Source organism: Ictidomys tridecemlineatus, chromosome 9, assembly GCF_052094955.1.
Source record: "Ictidomys tridecemlineatus isolate mIctTri1 chromosome 9, mIctTri1.hap1, whole genome shotgun sequence".
Taxonomy (NCBI): Eukaryota; Metazoa; Chordata; class Mammalia; order Rodentia; family Sciuridae; genus Ictidomys; species Ictidomys tridecemlineatus.
This window is the reverse complement of record NC_135485.1, coordinates 36,611,399-36,628,301: the sequence shown is the minus strand read 5'-3', so window position 1 is coordinate 36,628,301 and position 16,903 is coordinate 36,611,399. Positions and strand designations below refer to the sequence as shown.

Below are 16,903 nucleotides of genomic sequence, written 5' to 3'. Positions count from 1 at the left end.
TCAGACTGTGGAGCTACAACACTATGTATGGAAAAGGTGTCCTACCAATGTGAAAGCACTATATACATTGAATTATTTTTATTGGTCATTCTTCCATTGTTCTACAATGGATGATTTTGTGGGGACAAAATGTAGTTAGTTTAAAAATTAATGAGAAATGACTGTAAGATGGAGATGTTACAGAATGTTTAGTTCTATGGAAAATAAGTGATTTACATTAAAACATTGACTCCCTACAACATTAAAACATTAGTGTTTGTTGAATGAATGAGTGCATCAGGCTATGAGCCATTAACTGTGATTTAAATATCTTAAAACCAAGCAGTATAGATGTGTGTATATGAATAAAATAGAATGACCTGGTTACACACACCCACCCACACATGCACGCACATGCAAACACACACAAACAACACACACACTCACACACATACACACACACACACACCATATAGAATGTGAAAACTTGACGTTTGCCAGAAGACTTCACCAGGAGAGTTGGAATTGCATTAAAATGTTAAGTCTAGAATATATGTGATTATGTAGAAAATAAACCTAAGCCTCATGTTCTTCCTGGCTAAAGCAGCTAGCTAGCATTTAATTAACTCTGATAATTTACACAGCATTGCACAAGGTCACAAGGTACTTACATCTCTTTTTTTGCATAAATTAGCAAGATATTGGCTTACCTATGCCTTGACTATGTCTATAAAGTTTTTTTCAAAAGTCACTACTGACTTGTTAAGAAAATTCATCTTTTGTTAACACAACTTTCTCTTATGAGAAGTAAAATGGTTACCATATTTGGGTTCAGAGTTGGCAGTCAGTTAAGCAGCTGGAATCTTCATAGAGAGGCCCTGTCTTCGGTGTTGTATTTCTTCTTATCTTAGTGAAACCCTCTTACTGATGTTCCTAAGTACATTGTATTCTTCACAATGGTTTGCCAGAAATTGTTCTGGCTAAATGTTTCTTTTTTTGTGTGTGTGAATTATCTAGCCTAGAGAATGACCTTAATTGTTTAATTCAGTGGATGTTGTTCTGACCTGAGTTGACTTCGCCCACAGCCAGGAATAGACACTAAGCATTCCCAACCTAAATGGTCACTTGGTGAGAGCTTGCAATCTGTTTTTCCCCTAGTGAAAAGTGTTGGCTGCTTTATTTATATGAAAATAATGAGAAAAAACCTGTTACCATATTGCTTGGATCTCTTTTTCTTTTCTTTTTTAACCTCAAATATTTATTTGTGAAGAGAAAACTTACAATCTACTGTGTAAGCAATTTCGAAAGTATACAATACATCGTTATTAACTAGAGATGTCATGTTGTACAATAGATATTTTGAACTCAATTCTTCCTAATTAAAATTTTGTGTCTTTTAACCAACAGCCCAGTTCTCCTCTTGGTCCCATCTCAGCTCTTGGTAACCAAAATGCTACTTTCGACTTCAATTGGTTCAACTATTTTAGATTTCATATATAAGTGAGATCATATAGTCTTTTCCTGGCATATTTCACTTAATGTAATATCTTTTGGATTTGTTCATATTGTTGCAAATGACAGGATGTCCTGTTTTTGAAGTACTGAATAGTATTCCATTGCGTATATGTATTTCATGTTGTTTATCCATTTATCCATTGATGTATCCATAAGTTGATTCCAAATCTTGGCTATTGTGAATAGTGCAGCCATGAACATGAAAGAGCAGATATCAATTAATGATTTCATATCTTTTGTATATGCAATAGTGGAACTGCTGGATCAAAGACACGGTAATTCTATTTTTAATTTTCTGAGGGACTTCCATACTTACTTCCACACTGGCTATAACTAATTTATGTTTCTACTAACAGTGTGCAAGGGTTCCATTTTCTCTACATCTTTACAAACATTTGTTAATTTTTCCTTTTGGGACTGTTGTTTTAATAATAGCCTTTCTAACAGGTGCAAAGTAATATCTCTTTTGGTTTTAATTTGCTTTTCTCTGATGATTCATGATGTTAAACATCTTTTAATATATCTGTTGGCCATTTGTATGTTTTCTTTTAAGAGCTGTGCATTGGATCCTTTGCTCATTTAAATTTGCTGTCTTATTGAGTGGAGTTCTTTATATATTTTAGAAATTAACCCCTTAATTAGATGTAGGATCTACAAATATTTTCTCCCATTCCATAGATTGTCTCTTCACTCTGTTGATTGGTTCCTTTGTTGTGCAGAAGATTTCTAGTTTGATGTCATCTCATTTGTCTGATTTGGGGATCATATTAAACATATCATTTGCCCATACCTGTGTTATTGGGCTTCCCCCTATGTTTTCTTCTAGTAGTTTTAAAGTTTCAGAGCTTATGTATGAGTTTTAAATATATTGTGGGCTGATATCTGTGTATAGTGTAAGATAAGGGTCTATTTTCATTTGTCTGTATATTACTGTCCAGTTTTCCCAGTGTTGTTTATTGAAGAGACTACCCTTTCCCTACTTTGCATATTAGCATCTTCATAAAAAAGATGTCAAGGTCCATGTATTTGCTTTAATGCCAGTGTTATGCTCTTTTAAATGCCATGGCTTTGTAGTATATTTTCAAATCAGGTAATAGGGTGCTTCTAATTTTCTGGTTTTTGAATTTTGTTTTGTTTTTCTTTCTTAAGATTGTTCTGGCAATTTGGGGTCATTTGTGGTTCCATGAGTTTTAGGACTTTTTCATGTTCTTGTGGAAAATGTCAGTGGAATTTGGATAGGGATTTCATTTATTTTTCTAGATAGCATTGGGTAGTATGGAATTTTTATGAGATTAATTCTTCCAAATCACAAATACAGGATATCTTTCCACTTGTTAGTGTCTTTCTTTCTTTCTTTCATGGCTGGTATGAATATTTCACCTTCTTGGTTACATTTATTCATAAGTATTTAATTTTTTTTTTACAATTACTATAATGTCATTCTCTGATATTTGTTGTTAATGTATGAAAATACTATAGATATGAAGATACTATTGATTTTTACATGGGGTTTTGTATCCTGCTGCTTTATTGCTGTATCTGTGTCTATTGAGATGGTCAAGTGGTTTTTGTCCTTTATTCTGTTAATGTGATGTATCTCATTTATTGATTTTTTTGGGTATGTGTGAAACCATCCTTGCATTTCAGAAATAAATTCTAATTGTTCAAAGTGAATGACTGATTTAAACTTCTGCTGAATTTGGTTTGCTAGCATTTTGTTGAGAATTTTTGCATCTATGTTCATCAGTGACATTGGTCTATAATTTTTTTTTTCTTATAGTTAGTTCCTTGTCTGAATTTGGTATCAGGATAATGCTGGCCTTCTGAAGTTACTCTGAAAGTATTCCTTCTATAGTTTTTTGTGGAAGAGTTTGAGAATGGTTGGTATTAGGTCTTTGTATGTGGGGTACAATTTAGCAGTGAAGTCATCGGGTCCTGGGCTTTTCATTCATGGAAGACTTTTTTTTTAATTACTGATGCAATTTCTATTGGTCTGTTCAAAATTATCAACAGAACAAAAATATCTTGGGGGCTGGGGATGTGGCTCAAGCGGTATCGCGCTCGCCTGGCATGCGTGCGGCCCGGGTTCGATCCTCAGCACCACATACCAACAAAGATGTTGTGTCCACCGAGAACTAAAAAATAAATATTAAAAATTCTCTCTCTCTCTCTCTCCTCTCTCACTCTCTCTTAAAAAAATATCTTGGATGTTTCTTCATGATTTAATCTTGGTAGGCTGTATATGGGTAGCAAGTTGCCAATTTTTCCCATGTATAATGTACATAGTAGTCTCTTAAGCATCTTTGAATATCTGAGGTATCAATTATAATGTTTTCTCTTTAATTTATGATTTTATTTGAGTATTTTTTTTTCTGAGTCTAGCTAAGGGTTTTTTGCCTTGTTAAAAAAAATCTTCTAGGTTTTGCTGATTTTTTTATTGCTTTTATAGTGTCTATTTCAATTATTTCTGCTCTGATCTTTATAGTTTCCTTCCTTCTACTAACTTTGGCCTTAGATTTTTCTTCTTCTTTTTGTTTTTCTAGGTTCTTGAGTTTAAATGTCCAGTTATTTATTTGTGATGTCTCTAGTTTTTTTATTTAGACATTTATTGACATAAATTTCCCTCATATAAAATTGCCTTTGCTGCATTCTTTAGCTTTTAGTATGCTGTTTTCCCATTTTTATCTGTCTCAAGATGTTTGTTAACTATCATTTTAATTTCTTACCTTATCCATTGTTTTTTTCAGGAACACATTGTTTAATTTCTACATATTCCCTCTGTTACTTATTTCTAATTTTATACCATTATGGTCAGAAAATATACTTGATGTGATTTCAGTGTTCTTAATTTTTTTTTAAAGATTCATTCTGTGACCTATTAGAGAATGTTCCAAATGTTCTTGAGAAGAATGTATTTTTTGCTGCAATTGGATGGAATGTTCTGTACATGTCTAATTAGGTTTATTTGTTCTTAATAGTAGTTCAGGTCCAATATTTCCTCATTGGTTTTCTGTCTAGATGAGCTATCCATTATTGAAAGTGGGGTACTAAAGTTCCCTATTCTTCTCCTACTCTTATTGCATTGTAATTTATCTTTATGTTGAGATTTATTAATATCTGTTGTATTTAGGTGCTTTAGTGTTGGATGCATATATGTGTACAATTATTATATTTCTTATCAATTGTCTTTATATAATGACCTTTCTTTGGTCTCTTTTTAAGATTTTTTTTCACTAAAAGCATGTTTTTTTTTTTTCCTGATCTAAATATAGCTACCTTTTCTCTTGGTTTTCATCACTTTACTTTCAAACTATGTATATACTTAATGAAATGAGCGAAATGAGTCTCTTGCACAGTTGGGTCTCTTTTTTAAATTTTTTAAAATCCATTTAGCCACTGTATATTTTTTATTGGAGAAGTTAATCCGTTTGTTGTCAAGGCAACTATTAATAGGTAAAAAAAAAATTTTTTTTTTGGTACTAGAGACATGGGTGCTTTACCACTGAGTTACATCCCCAGTCATTTTTGTAACAAGAGTCTTGCTAAGTTGCCAAGGCTGACCTTAAACTTGTGAAACTTTTAGCTCTGTTTCCCTAGTCACTATGATTATAGACCACTGACTATTTTCTTGTTTAGTAAATTCTTTTTTCCTTTATTTTTCTCCTGATTTCTTCTTTTGTAATTAGATTATTTTCTCAAATTGTATGCTTTGATTCCTTACTATATGTTTCTTGTGTATGTAGTACAGGTTTTTGCTTTGTGATTTCCACGAGATTTAGTTAAAACACAACACAGTTTGAACATGCTATTTTAACCTAGTAACTGTTTCAATGGCATTTTACATTTTTAATGCCACAATTTGCGTTGTTTTCATTTTATGTCCCTTGGCAAATTAATAGAAAAAACTCTTATAATTTCAGTGCTTTTATCTTTTAATCTTCATAGTTAAAATGTAAGTTATTTACATACTACTACAACAGCATTACAATATTCTGGTTTGACTATATACTTACTTTATCCGTGATTTTTATGGGTTTGTATGTTTTCATGTTGCTTATTAGTTTTGTGATCATAACCCATGTTTTTTTTTATTTTTAAGTTTAAATATTTAATTGATTTTATTTTTTAAATACATGACAGTGGAATGCATTACAATTCTTATTACACATATGGAGCACAATTTTTCATATCTCTGTTTGTATATATAAAAGTTTCATTGATTTCTTTGCAAAGATCTAGTTTTTTACCAAATCTTTAAGAAGAAACTCTATTATTAGAATCCAAAGAGTTTTAAAAAATTTTATCATGAGTTAAATAAGTTTATAATGTGTAAAATGAAGTAGACTTTTTGACAGAATACAGAGGAAAAGAATATTCTACAGGATCAGAAAAACTTAACTTCAGTTTCAACTCTATTTACTATGTAACCTGAATCTTTTCTCACCCTCATTGAATCTGTTTCATCTTTCATAAAACAGGAATAAAAATGGCTTTTAAAAATAATATTATAGAAGGATTAAGGCACGATATAAAGCAACTAGCAAACATCCAGACTAGAGATCACTTGAAGATCTTTATTCCCTTATCTCCAAATGAGTTTTATTACACTATAAAAACAACAAATGGAAATAAAATTTAAAATATCTTTCATATTAAAAGATAAACTTGAATAGATACTGGTGATTTATTTGAGCTTTTACTTCAAAGTAAACTGACCTCTGAATCCTCTAGTTTTTCTTTTTGAAAGTCCCTCATTCTTCAAGTATCAGTTGAGCATCAGTGGAATAAAGGCATTGTCTGGAGCTCTTTCCCTTCCTAATGAACTCGGTCCTCACAACTGTATGACTAGCATTTTTAAAATATTTATATTTTAGTTGTAAGTGGACAAAAGACCTTTATTTTATTTTAATGTGGTGTTGAGTATTGAACCCAGTGCCTCATGCATGCTAAGCGAGCACCACCCTCTGAGCCACAACCCCAGCCCGTGACTAGCACTTTTATTATCTCTACTTTACCGATTAAGCTACTTTGAGAGGTTGAGATCACACAGCCTTTGCATGGTCAGGCTGGACCTCAGAGCCAGGCTTGATTGTGGTCTCCTGGCTACTGTTTCTCAGTTCCAGAGGAGCTTGCTTTTACTTAGCTGTAAAAGTTTACAGAGTTTGCTTCTATGGTTATATCCACTGTCTCCGCAGACCTCCTTGCAGCAGTCTAGTGTATGGTACTCATCTATTGATCTTTCTCCAGCCTTTACAGTTTGTAGGCACATCTTCCTTTTTTTTTTTGTCCACCATAGTGGAGACTTATGCTAAAGCAACTGAGTATGCCTAAGGAGATCAGCAGGTAGAGCTTTTTAGAGTGTGTTTAGAGCAGGTCCCCTCCTTTACTTCCAACTGCAATACTATAGTCCAGAGGGTAGTCCACACTACAAAATGATCTGATGAAGGGAACAAGTTAGGACAACTTCCTATACCATGGTGAGTTCTAGGGAACAGGGTATTGAAAATATCATTGTTAGTCATCAGCTCTGGTGCTCTGGAGTCTCAGATATGCCTACTTTTTCATCTCTACTTCTACCTATTATAAAAAGCCATTTGAAATCAGGTTCGTTCTACTTCATCTCATAACTCATACATGGAATAACGATTGCGTGACTAATACCTGGGATCCCTGTGGTGTTGTGGTGACAAAGTTCCTGCTCCACTGTGGGAGGACAATGGGAATAAACAAACAACTAAACAAGAAAATGCAGATGGTCCCCAACTTATGATGATTTGACTAACGACTTTCTGACTGTTTTGTGACGTGAACCTGATAGGCATTCAGTAGAAACTATATTTTGAATTTTGATATTTTCCAAGTTCATCAATGTGCTCTCATTATGTTCTCTCATTATGCTGGGCAGTGGCTGTCAGCCTTAGCTCCTAGTCAGCCACACAATCATGGGTAAACACCTGGTACTCTACAGTGTACTGTGTTGCTGGGTTAGGTATATTTAATTATAATTTTTGATTTAATGATATTTTCAGTTTACAATGGATTTATCCAGAGAAACTATATCTCCAGGTGAGTTTGATCTGAATTAGGTAGTGCTAATGCTGTGGCACAAAGAAAAGAAGATGATTTATGCAGGAGCATTTTAAAATGAGATGCTTATGGAAACATTTGCTGTCCTCAGAAAAGGCCAGTTTTCTGAAGTCAGGCCTCTGTTGTGGCTCTCTGGATCCACATAGGGTAGTTTAGCTGCTCTGAATATTCTAGTGAAGAAAAGGGAGTTGCTTCCCTTTGATGTTTTTGTTTCGTGACTATAAATCTCATAAAATATGAAATGATGACAACTTCAATATTATAATAGGAACAATAAAGACGGGATGCAACAAGCAATATATCTGAGCATGAATATGATTTAATGAAAAGCCCGATGGCTGGGTCAAATTGGTGTTTGGCATTAGACTTTTACAATATTTAGGCTGCTTGAATATTTAGTTCTGGTATATTTCTTAAAAGAGGAATTTACTTTTAAGATTGTCAACCTGAATAAAAATCAAAGGGAGACTTTCCAAAGATTAATTAAATTTATTTGTGAATAGCAGAGCATCACAATGGGAATATGCCCTCCATAGCAAACTGTGCGTATTCAAAGAAGCTGAGGCAAGGGGAAGCCTTTTGTGGTGAAACAAGGGTTATATAAGACATTTTTAAACAATAATGCCTGGGTAGAAGGAGCAACAGCAAAGGTGACAGCAGTCCAAGTGGAGACAGCAGTCACTGGGTGGAAATCTTTACAGAAGTATTTTTGTGTGAGATTATGATGACCTTTGTGCTAGGTGGTGTTTGTGGCAGTCTTTCATGAGAGTCACTCTTACCAAGCAGTCATGCATGAGAACTCTCCCTTCATAACCTCCCAGATTTATTTATCTATTGTAGGGTTGACACAGTGACTCCAATTTGATTCTGACAATTTTCACAAAGCTCATAGTCTCTGTGCAGACCTAATAATAATAAACTTATTGTGATGTTAGTCTTCCTTTATGAAAGCATATCTGTTTCCTTGGGTATTTCAGAGCATTGGGACTATGACTGTGTGTATAATCATGTATGTTGGACAATATTTATTACTTGTGTGTGTGTGTGTGTGTGTGTGTGTGTTTTATTAGTCCATAAGCTCCATAAGGGCATGTGTTTTATTTTGCTTAGTATCGTTTGTTTTGTTGCTAGAATATCATTTTTTCTTGGCACATAGCAGGAGCTCAATAGAAGTCTATTGGGCGAACAGTGAGCAAGGCCCCTCCTGCCTCTGCGGGACTTAGGGTCCCCTCACTGAGTAACAGCATAAACCCAGGTGAGAAGATGCCTTTAACTATGATGCTTGGCAGCTGTTGGTGAAAGGAGACTTGGACTTGGGGTGAGATGAGTTAAATCCCAGCGTCGCCATTCACTAGCTGTGTGAACCTTGGGGGAAATCACTTAACCTTGTTTCCTCAGCTGTGAAACAGAGATAATAGCTTATAAGGAGGGCAAATGAGCAAATGAGTATGTGAAAGGGCTGAGAACAAAAGTAAATACGGACGACAAAAGTATAGAGACAAAAGGGGTGTTCTGAGACGGTTCAAAATAGCATAACCAAAAAAAGGATGTAAACTAAAGAGGTTGTAATAAAGGATATCATATGGGAACCAAAACCAAAATTAATGAGACTAGATGAGAGGAATAGAAAAGAGACATTTGGGAAGAAGGCCAGCCCCCTCATGACTTTTTTTTTCCCAAACCACTAAAAGTGGCTGTCTGCAAAAACTCTGCTTTACAATCTGATTGCATCCTTAGGATCTGGAAGTAGAACAAACAAATGGAGAGGGGTCCACAAGGGAGAACTATGAAGTAAATCCATGAGTTAAAAGGAGTCAGTTTAGGTAAATTAGGGCAAATCAATTGTGCTCTGATAAAATGTCACCTTCTGGCACAGTGGAATCCATTCTAGTAGACATTTAATAAAATACACAATACTGTAAAGGAAGTCAGAAAGGTTACCAAGGGGTTCCTGTTAAAATATTAGGCAAACGGTATCAAAGTACTTTAGAAAGTTGATTTTTCATTATTGTTTTGTTTGATTCTTTCCTATCAAATAATGCTACTATGTATTCTAATCACTATGGTTTAGATAAAGTTTTGCTTATATTTAAAAAGCAATATTTTATTCGATTTTAAGAAATTAAAAACCCCTCTGTTGAAATAAATGCTATGCAATTCAATATTTGCCATATTGCACAGATTTAAAGTGAGATCATTTGTAATTAAGGAAAATAGAGAATGTGAGTAACAAAAATCATTAATATAAAAACTCAGTGCAGAAATTCTAGTAAAGAGGATCTGCATCCCCACCCTAGGCCTGTCTAGTTATGGGGATCATCATTTTAAGATTACTCAGGACTGTTGATGAAGTCTATGTTAGTTTCGAAAAGTTAACTAGTCTTAATTCTGCTTTTAAAATTAGTAAGATTTTAAAAAATTCATATTATTTAATTCTAAAAGTTAGAACAAAACATAATTTCCAACTGAGCATAAGGAAAATTCCTACAAAGCCCCATCTTTGCTTCCTGATTCTAGTATCTAGAAGTATTCATAATGAAGTATGAGCAGGGAAAGTCCAAATTTCATCCAGAAAGCCATCGAGTCAGGTTATGAAAACAAAACAAAATAAATCACTAAAACAACTTTCAGCAGCACTTTGTTTTTGTATTTTTATTTTTTTCCCTCAGATTGTAGACTTGCCTTTTTATCAATGAGTACTCTGAAAATTTGTGATTAAATCATGTCTTACTAGCAATGGAGCTTTAGAATTGAGTCACTAATAAGAATAAATATTTCTATCTTACTAGAAGTCCACTGCATTGATGTCTGGGGATGTGGCTCAGTAATGCAGTGCTTGCCTAGCACACATGAGGAGGTCCTGGGTTTGACCCCCAGCATTGAAAACGAGTCCAAACCAGACCAGACTAGAACTAACCAAAAGTATATTGCATCAAGAAGCAATTTTGTCTTCCAGACCTGTTTTTAGATTTTCTTCTCTAGTTCCCAACTTGGTGTAACTGTTCTTTAGAACAGTTCATTAAATAATGATATCTATAGGAACATTTTGGTTAGTTATACATCTTCTTGTATATCAGCCCTGCTCTCTAATTTCTATTAGACTCAGTAGTAAGTTCTTATTGAAGAAAAATGATCCTCTCCTTTCTTCCTCCCTAAGAAAACAAAGTTTTATTGAGAAACAACAGCAAATGAGCCCATTTTCAATAGTGCCTTCCCCTTCCTCAGGGAGAAGTGACTTTCCATGGTGCACAGCATGTAGCTGGCTTGTGAAACTCATTTCTTCTGGTAAGAATGTATCTACATACAATAGCAGAATTACAAGTCTCAAATACAATGGAATGTTCTAGGAGAAAATAATTTGACCCACATGCTGAGTGAGAGGGGTAAAAGGATACGACATAATTACCTGAATATAAAAAGTTTGAAGTCCAGAGTCTTAGAAGTAATTCTCTTCTATATATTTGTTGGCTATGAGCAAATTATTAGGTAAGTTTGGTGAACACTTCAGCCCAGACTGAAATTTTATAATCTTTCTTTGTTACATGTGTTTATTCTCAATCTTTAAATTTTTATTTTTCTCCTTTTATATACCTCTGCTAATCCAGACCTTTAAAAATTTTCAACAACAAAATGAGTTCTTCCTTCCTTTTTATTTAATCTTTCTTCATCATCTACCCAACATTAAATTCTGCTCTTGGGGATTTCTTCAGTGTTTGCTGTGCTATTGACAACTGTGGTTGAGGAAGAAGAATGTTATGAGGACCTGAACAACAGTTTCACTTCTGCTGTTGACCTTGTGTTTCTCTTAAATCACTTTTTTTTTGGTCTGTTTAGGTATTTGTTTGCCCATCCATTTTTCTCTCCATCCATTGTCTTTCTACCTACCTATGAGAGCATTAGTTTCTTTATGTATTATGAGAAAATATGTGTTATATTCTTAGGATTAAAATTTATAATTTGATCATACTTTGGAAAACCATTACACAAATATAACACATTATTATTTGTGTTTTACCAATTATTTTAAGACTTCTGAGATTTAGGATTTTATATTACTTTTCCTGAGTATAGATTCTCTCTTCCCAGGGGAATTAGCTATTAGAGAGAAATATAGAGGGAAATATATATTTTTTCCTTTTGTGCAATTCATAGTACCATGGATGTATTGTAGCTGGCCAAATTATAATTTTTCTATCTTATGTTTTTCAAATGATCTATCAATATTCAATGTTTTCTTTTGTCTAGGTGAGGAGCATGAGTTTGGGGTCATGTAATTGATTCAAATGTGATCTGGGCTCAAGTGTACAGATTTTAAAATTGATAATTTCTAAAGAAAACAATGTCATTAAAACAAATTATGTAGAGTATATTCGGGCATATTACATATTAATATAGATACACTGTGTGGTTTGCATGTGTCCCTCAAATTTCACGTATTGGAAACTGGACCCTCAAAGTCATATTCTAATGGTATATGAAGGTGAGGCCTCCGGAAGGTATTAAGGATTAAATGAGGCTATGTGAGGTTCCCATGATGCAAATAGTGGCTACATAGGAAGAGGAAGAAAGCCCTGAGCTCACAAGCTGTTCTGCCACACGATGCCCCAAGCTGTCCCAGAACTCTGCAGTTTCCCACCAGCAAGAATGCTCTTACCCGATGTGGCCCCTCATTCTTGCATCTCTAGAACCATAAGCCAAAGCTATCTTCTTTCCAATTACCCGGTCTGTGGTATTGTATTATTAGAAACAGAAAATGAACTCATACACCAACCTTGTGATATTATATGAATTTTAGCCTCTTCCTTTCATGGGCCATTAATAATTATCCTCTTTAAAAACTATTTGTAAAATAATCACGCTCTTTACATTAGCTTGTTGCCTCCAGATGTAAGTTACTCAGAAGACAGAGGTTTTTATTTCTAGAATTTGCTCTCGATAGCTAAGTACCCCCAGGCGGTTTTCTGAAATTGAGTTTTCTCATGTATAACATCGATATAATATCACTTCACTGAATTGTGAAATTAAGATAATTGTGAACGAGAGAATCTGAGTGCCTGTTTTGGTGCCCAGCACAAGGTTGATTTTCAATAAATGTCTTTTCAGGTCTGATTTTATGAAAATGAGTGCATGCTTTTAATAGAGAAAAACTTACTTTTGTGTCTTATAAACAAACTTCTGTTTTTGTAGCACAGTGTACACAGTGTGGCATTTTTGAGTCTGCTGCCGGTGTATCCTCTTCCCGGCCCATAATGCTCTTTCACACTGACATCTGCTTAACTTTCCACTCTCAACAATTTGAGCATCATCTTCATGAAATCTGCCCAGATTGCTCTACCTCAGCCCTTATGGTAAACTGAATTTATGTATAACTCTGTCTATTTGTGTTATTTTCATATTTTTATTTGAAAATTTCCTTGTAATTTTCTTTTGTCTCATTTTATATTTTGAATTTGGTGAGGTACAAGAAAGGGTCTTGTCCCTAAGTTCTTTGCTTTGTCTTGTCTAAGATCTGGTGCAGAGAAAAATTCCACATGTTGTTGGTTGCCTTTGAAAGTGGAAACCATTGTTTTGATCTTGTCCCACTGAGCTCAACACTTTGTGGGTGATCAATGAATATTATCCAACAATGGGGAATTGTATCTTTTCATGAAGTATGAGACTCTTTGATCTGATGGCTACAGTTTGGTCATTCCGGGGAAAGACTTCCTACAGGTCTTTGAAGGTTTTTGGAGCAGTGTGAAAGAAAAGTGAGATTGGAAATGTTGCTTAGTAGAAGACCTAGTAGATAAGGAAAGGGTCAGAAGTAGACTGTAAAGTGACCTGTTTGAATGAGTGAGGCAGAAAGGGTAGGAAATCCTGCTATTTTGGACAGCATTTATTTTGTCTGACAGATGTACATGTTTGGCCATATTATCAAAGATACCACCTTATTTTCAATATTGTTTTTATTAAAGTGGAGTTAGCCTTATGTTTGGAGAGAACATTTTCTTCAAGTTCTCTCTGAGCAATCAGAAGAGTTGTTCCCATTCTTACTGAACTTTCCCTTCTAATTTTTCCCTCCCTCAAAATATGATTAATTCTTTGACTGTATGTTTAAAGCCTGAAGATTCTGTGTTTAAATAGTAGCTTGATAAACAACAGCAATAACAAATTTAATTTTGATTATATCATTTGGAAAAAAATAAAAGCAATACATCTTCATATGAATCAATAAGAGACTCTAGAATTAAAGAAAAATATAAGGCTCCTAAAATCCCATCCCAGAGACCCATGTCAACATTTTAGTTTATATTGGATCCACCAGGTTAGTTTCTGGAATGAAAGAAATGGAAATTCCATGACTGTTATTGTGCTCAGAAGAACTGGCTACGTTAGAAAATGAAGTCAGAGGCTCTGAGCTGATCCTGAATTGTGATATAGGGAGGATTGCAAATCTTTGTATAATTGTGTGTTTTCAGAAACAAGATCATGATATACAGATGGTTTTGTGACTTGCTGATTTTACTCATGACATTATGAGCATCACTGTGTATAGTTATTCTTCTAAAGCATTTATATTTTATAAAATATTGTTGTTCATTCCATAATGTTTTAAACCAATTCCATTTGTTGAATATTTAGATAGATTTCTCTCTTTAAAAATAGTAAACTATGCAGAGATGAAGATCCTGCAGATAAATCTACATTCATGACCATGATGATTTACTTAGGGTGAGTTTCTAGAAATGATATTGTAGTGTCATCAGATAAGCATGTTTAAAATTTGTTTGATAGATTTCTGTCCTGGCCAGCTGTGATCCCACAGCTATTTGCCCAGGAAATAATTGCTCTACTTCTATCAATCCTAATAGGTTGATTCCATATCATATCTATATACTACACATACTTATATGTGTGCATGATATTCTATCTATAACAATTTTTACTATAATAATTATTTGTAGAATATACTTTATCTTTTGAGCACAGTAACCTGTCACAGCAAATCAATTCGTAAACATTTATTTCTGAAGTGTCTACTTCTAAATGTAATTATCTCCACTTCTCAGGTGCCTGCATGAACATCACCCACAGCCAATGTCAGATGCTGCCTTATCATAACACAATGACACCTCTCATCTCAGTTATCAATAACATGAAAATGGAGAAGTTCATCAAGTTCTTCACGTACCTCCATCGTCTCAATTGCTACCAGCACATCATGTTATTTGGCTGTAGCCTCGCCTTCCCTGAATGCATCATTGATGGAGATGACAGGTATTTTGAAACCAAAATGATTCAGTGATAAGAATCCAGTTATTAATCAAAATTAAATTTGTTATTGCTATTGTTTATCAAGCTACTATTTCAAAGTGCCCAAGAGGAACAAAATTATCCTATGCTACTGCCTTTCGTTTTTGTTACTTTTAGAGGAGAAAAAGACCCCTAATTTTCATAACCAGTCGTAATTCTCTGAAGTTGATAAGGGTTTGGTAAACCCAGAATAATCTTATTCAGTGAGAAATATGTATTGAGTGTGTAGGTTGATGCTGTCAGAGGATACTCAAATGCTGTTGCAGCGATGGTCAGGCAAGAGACGGACAACACACCCAAAGGGGTCACTAGAAGAGTTTATTGAAAAGACTGTGGCAGTGTGGGCAGAACAAATAGAATAAACAGTGCTAGGAAGTACCAGGTTCTGTTGATAGGGAGATGCAGTTCCACCACCCAAGGCTGGAAGAGCAGAAAGGGCTAGCAGCACCTTTTTATTTTTGTGATGCTGGTGACTGAACCCAGGGACAATACTAGGCAAATGCTTTACCACGGAGCCACATCCCTGGGCTGACCGTTCCATATTTTAACTTAAGAGACAGGCCTAACCAAGTTTTCTCTCTCTGTGTGCCATAAAGGCATCCTCTCTAGATACAATATCAACACATAGGGTTGGGGGTCTCCAACTGTCCAGGTGATGTCCCTGGGCAGAGGAGCACAGCCATTGAATGCCCTTCAGTCCTGCAGGGAGAGAAAAGAAGGAACAAATACCCTGACCTCTCTCTCCTGACAGTGCCTCTAATCTACTGAATTCAGGCTCAACAAGAGGACTGAAGGGGACACAACTGATCTGCGTGCCATGGATCAGATCCAAAATCTAATTTAAATATCATAAACTCCAAAGTCCTAAATCTTATCATCTAAATAATCTAAGTCAAGTATGGGTGAAATTCCGGATGATTATTATCATCATGAGAACCCTCTGCAGGATAGAGAGTATGAAGAGTAGACAGATGTGGAGGGACAAAGAGATAATTCAGCATAATGTTAAATAGGATAAGAAATAATTTTCAATCAGAATAAATCAATAAAAAGGAGCCATGGACTATTTGAAACACCAAGTATAGTTTAAAAAAAAATGTTCACAGCATGTGTTAAATGTATGTTCACGAACAACATCAATTATTTCCTGGATTAAAGTGTTAGGAAGTTTTCAGAGTAGTAATATAAGAATAAGTTGCATTTGCAAGTGCAAATAGGTTTCATGTTATTTGTACTAATTTAATTAGTGTGTAAAATATGCTGGGAATAGGGGAAAGGCATATATTATTTTAACTGCAAAAAGCATGGGTTGCCATTGCTTTGAGAGAGGATAAAAGCAGCGATTCTGAATTGTAGAAGAAAAGAACTATTATTAGACACATCATTCAGGGAAACATTTCATGGTAAGGAACTGGCTGCAGAGGGTGCCTTCATGGAACACACAGAGAGAAACGTGGTTAGGTCTTTCTCATAAGTTAAAATATGGGGTGGTCAGCCCAGGGATGTGGCTCGGCGGTAAAGCCTTTGCTTAGTATCGTACCTGGGTTCAATCACCAGCATCACAAAAAATAAAAATAAACAAAAACACAAAATGGAAAGACAGTAAAGAGGCCCTTTCTGTTCTGAGACAATGGCAATACAAAAGATAATTGCATTGGTTTCTCAGGGCTGCTGTAACCCATTACTACAAGCTGCACAGCTCAAGCAACAGAGATTTATCCCCTTACAGTTCTGGCGACTAGGAGTCCAAAGTCTGCTCTTTCCTGGGGCTCTGGGGGAGAATTATTCTTTACCAGTTTCTGGTGGCTTCAATTCTTTGACTTGTGATCATGTCACTTCCGTATCTTCCTCCATCTTTACATAGCCTCTGCGCTTGTGTCTCCTTCTGTTCTGACTTTGAACCTTATAAGTGACGTTAGGGCCAACCCGGAAAATCCAAGATCATCCTTGTTTCAAGATCTTTTAACTACAATCGTGAAGACCCTTTTCCAAATAAGGCCACAGTTACGGGTTCCAGGAGTTGGGGCAT

The 16,903-nt window shown here is 34.9% G+C and overlaps 1 protein-coding gene across 2 annotated transcripts in view; it reads left to right on the top strand.

The window, feature by feature from the left end:
* Corin (corin, serine peptidase) overlaps positions 1 to 16,903 on the top strand; it is a 258,053-nt gene that overhangs the window by 71,884 nt on the left and 169,266 nt on the right. For both annotated transcript variants that reach the window (XM_040292471.2, XM_040292470.2), the window contains exon 4: positions 14,631 to 14,838. In XM_040292471.2, coding sequence (XP_040148405.2) covers positions 14,631 to 14,838 — 208 coding nt within the window. The remainder of the gene's footprint in view (positions 1 to 14,630; positions 14,839 to 16,903) is intronic.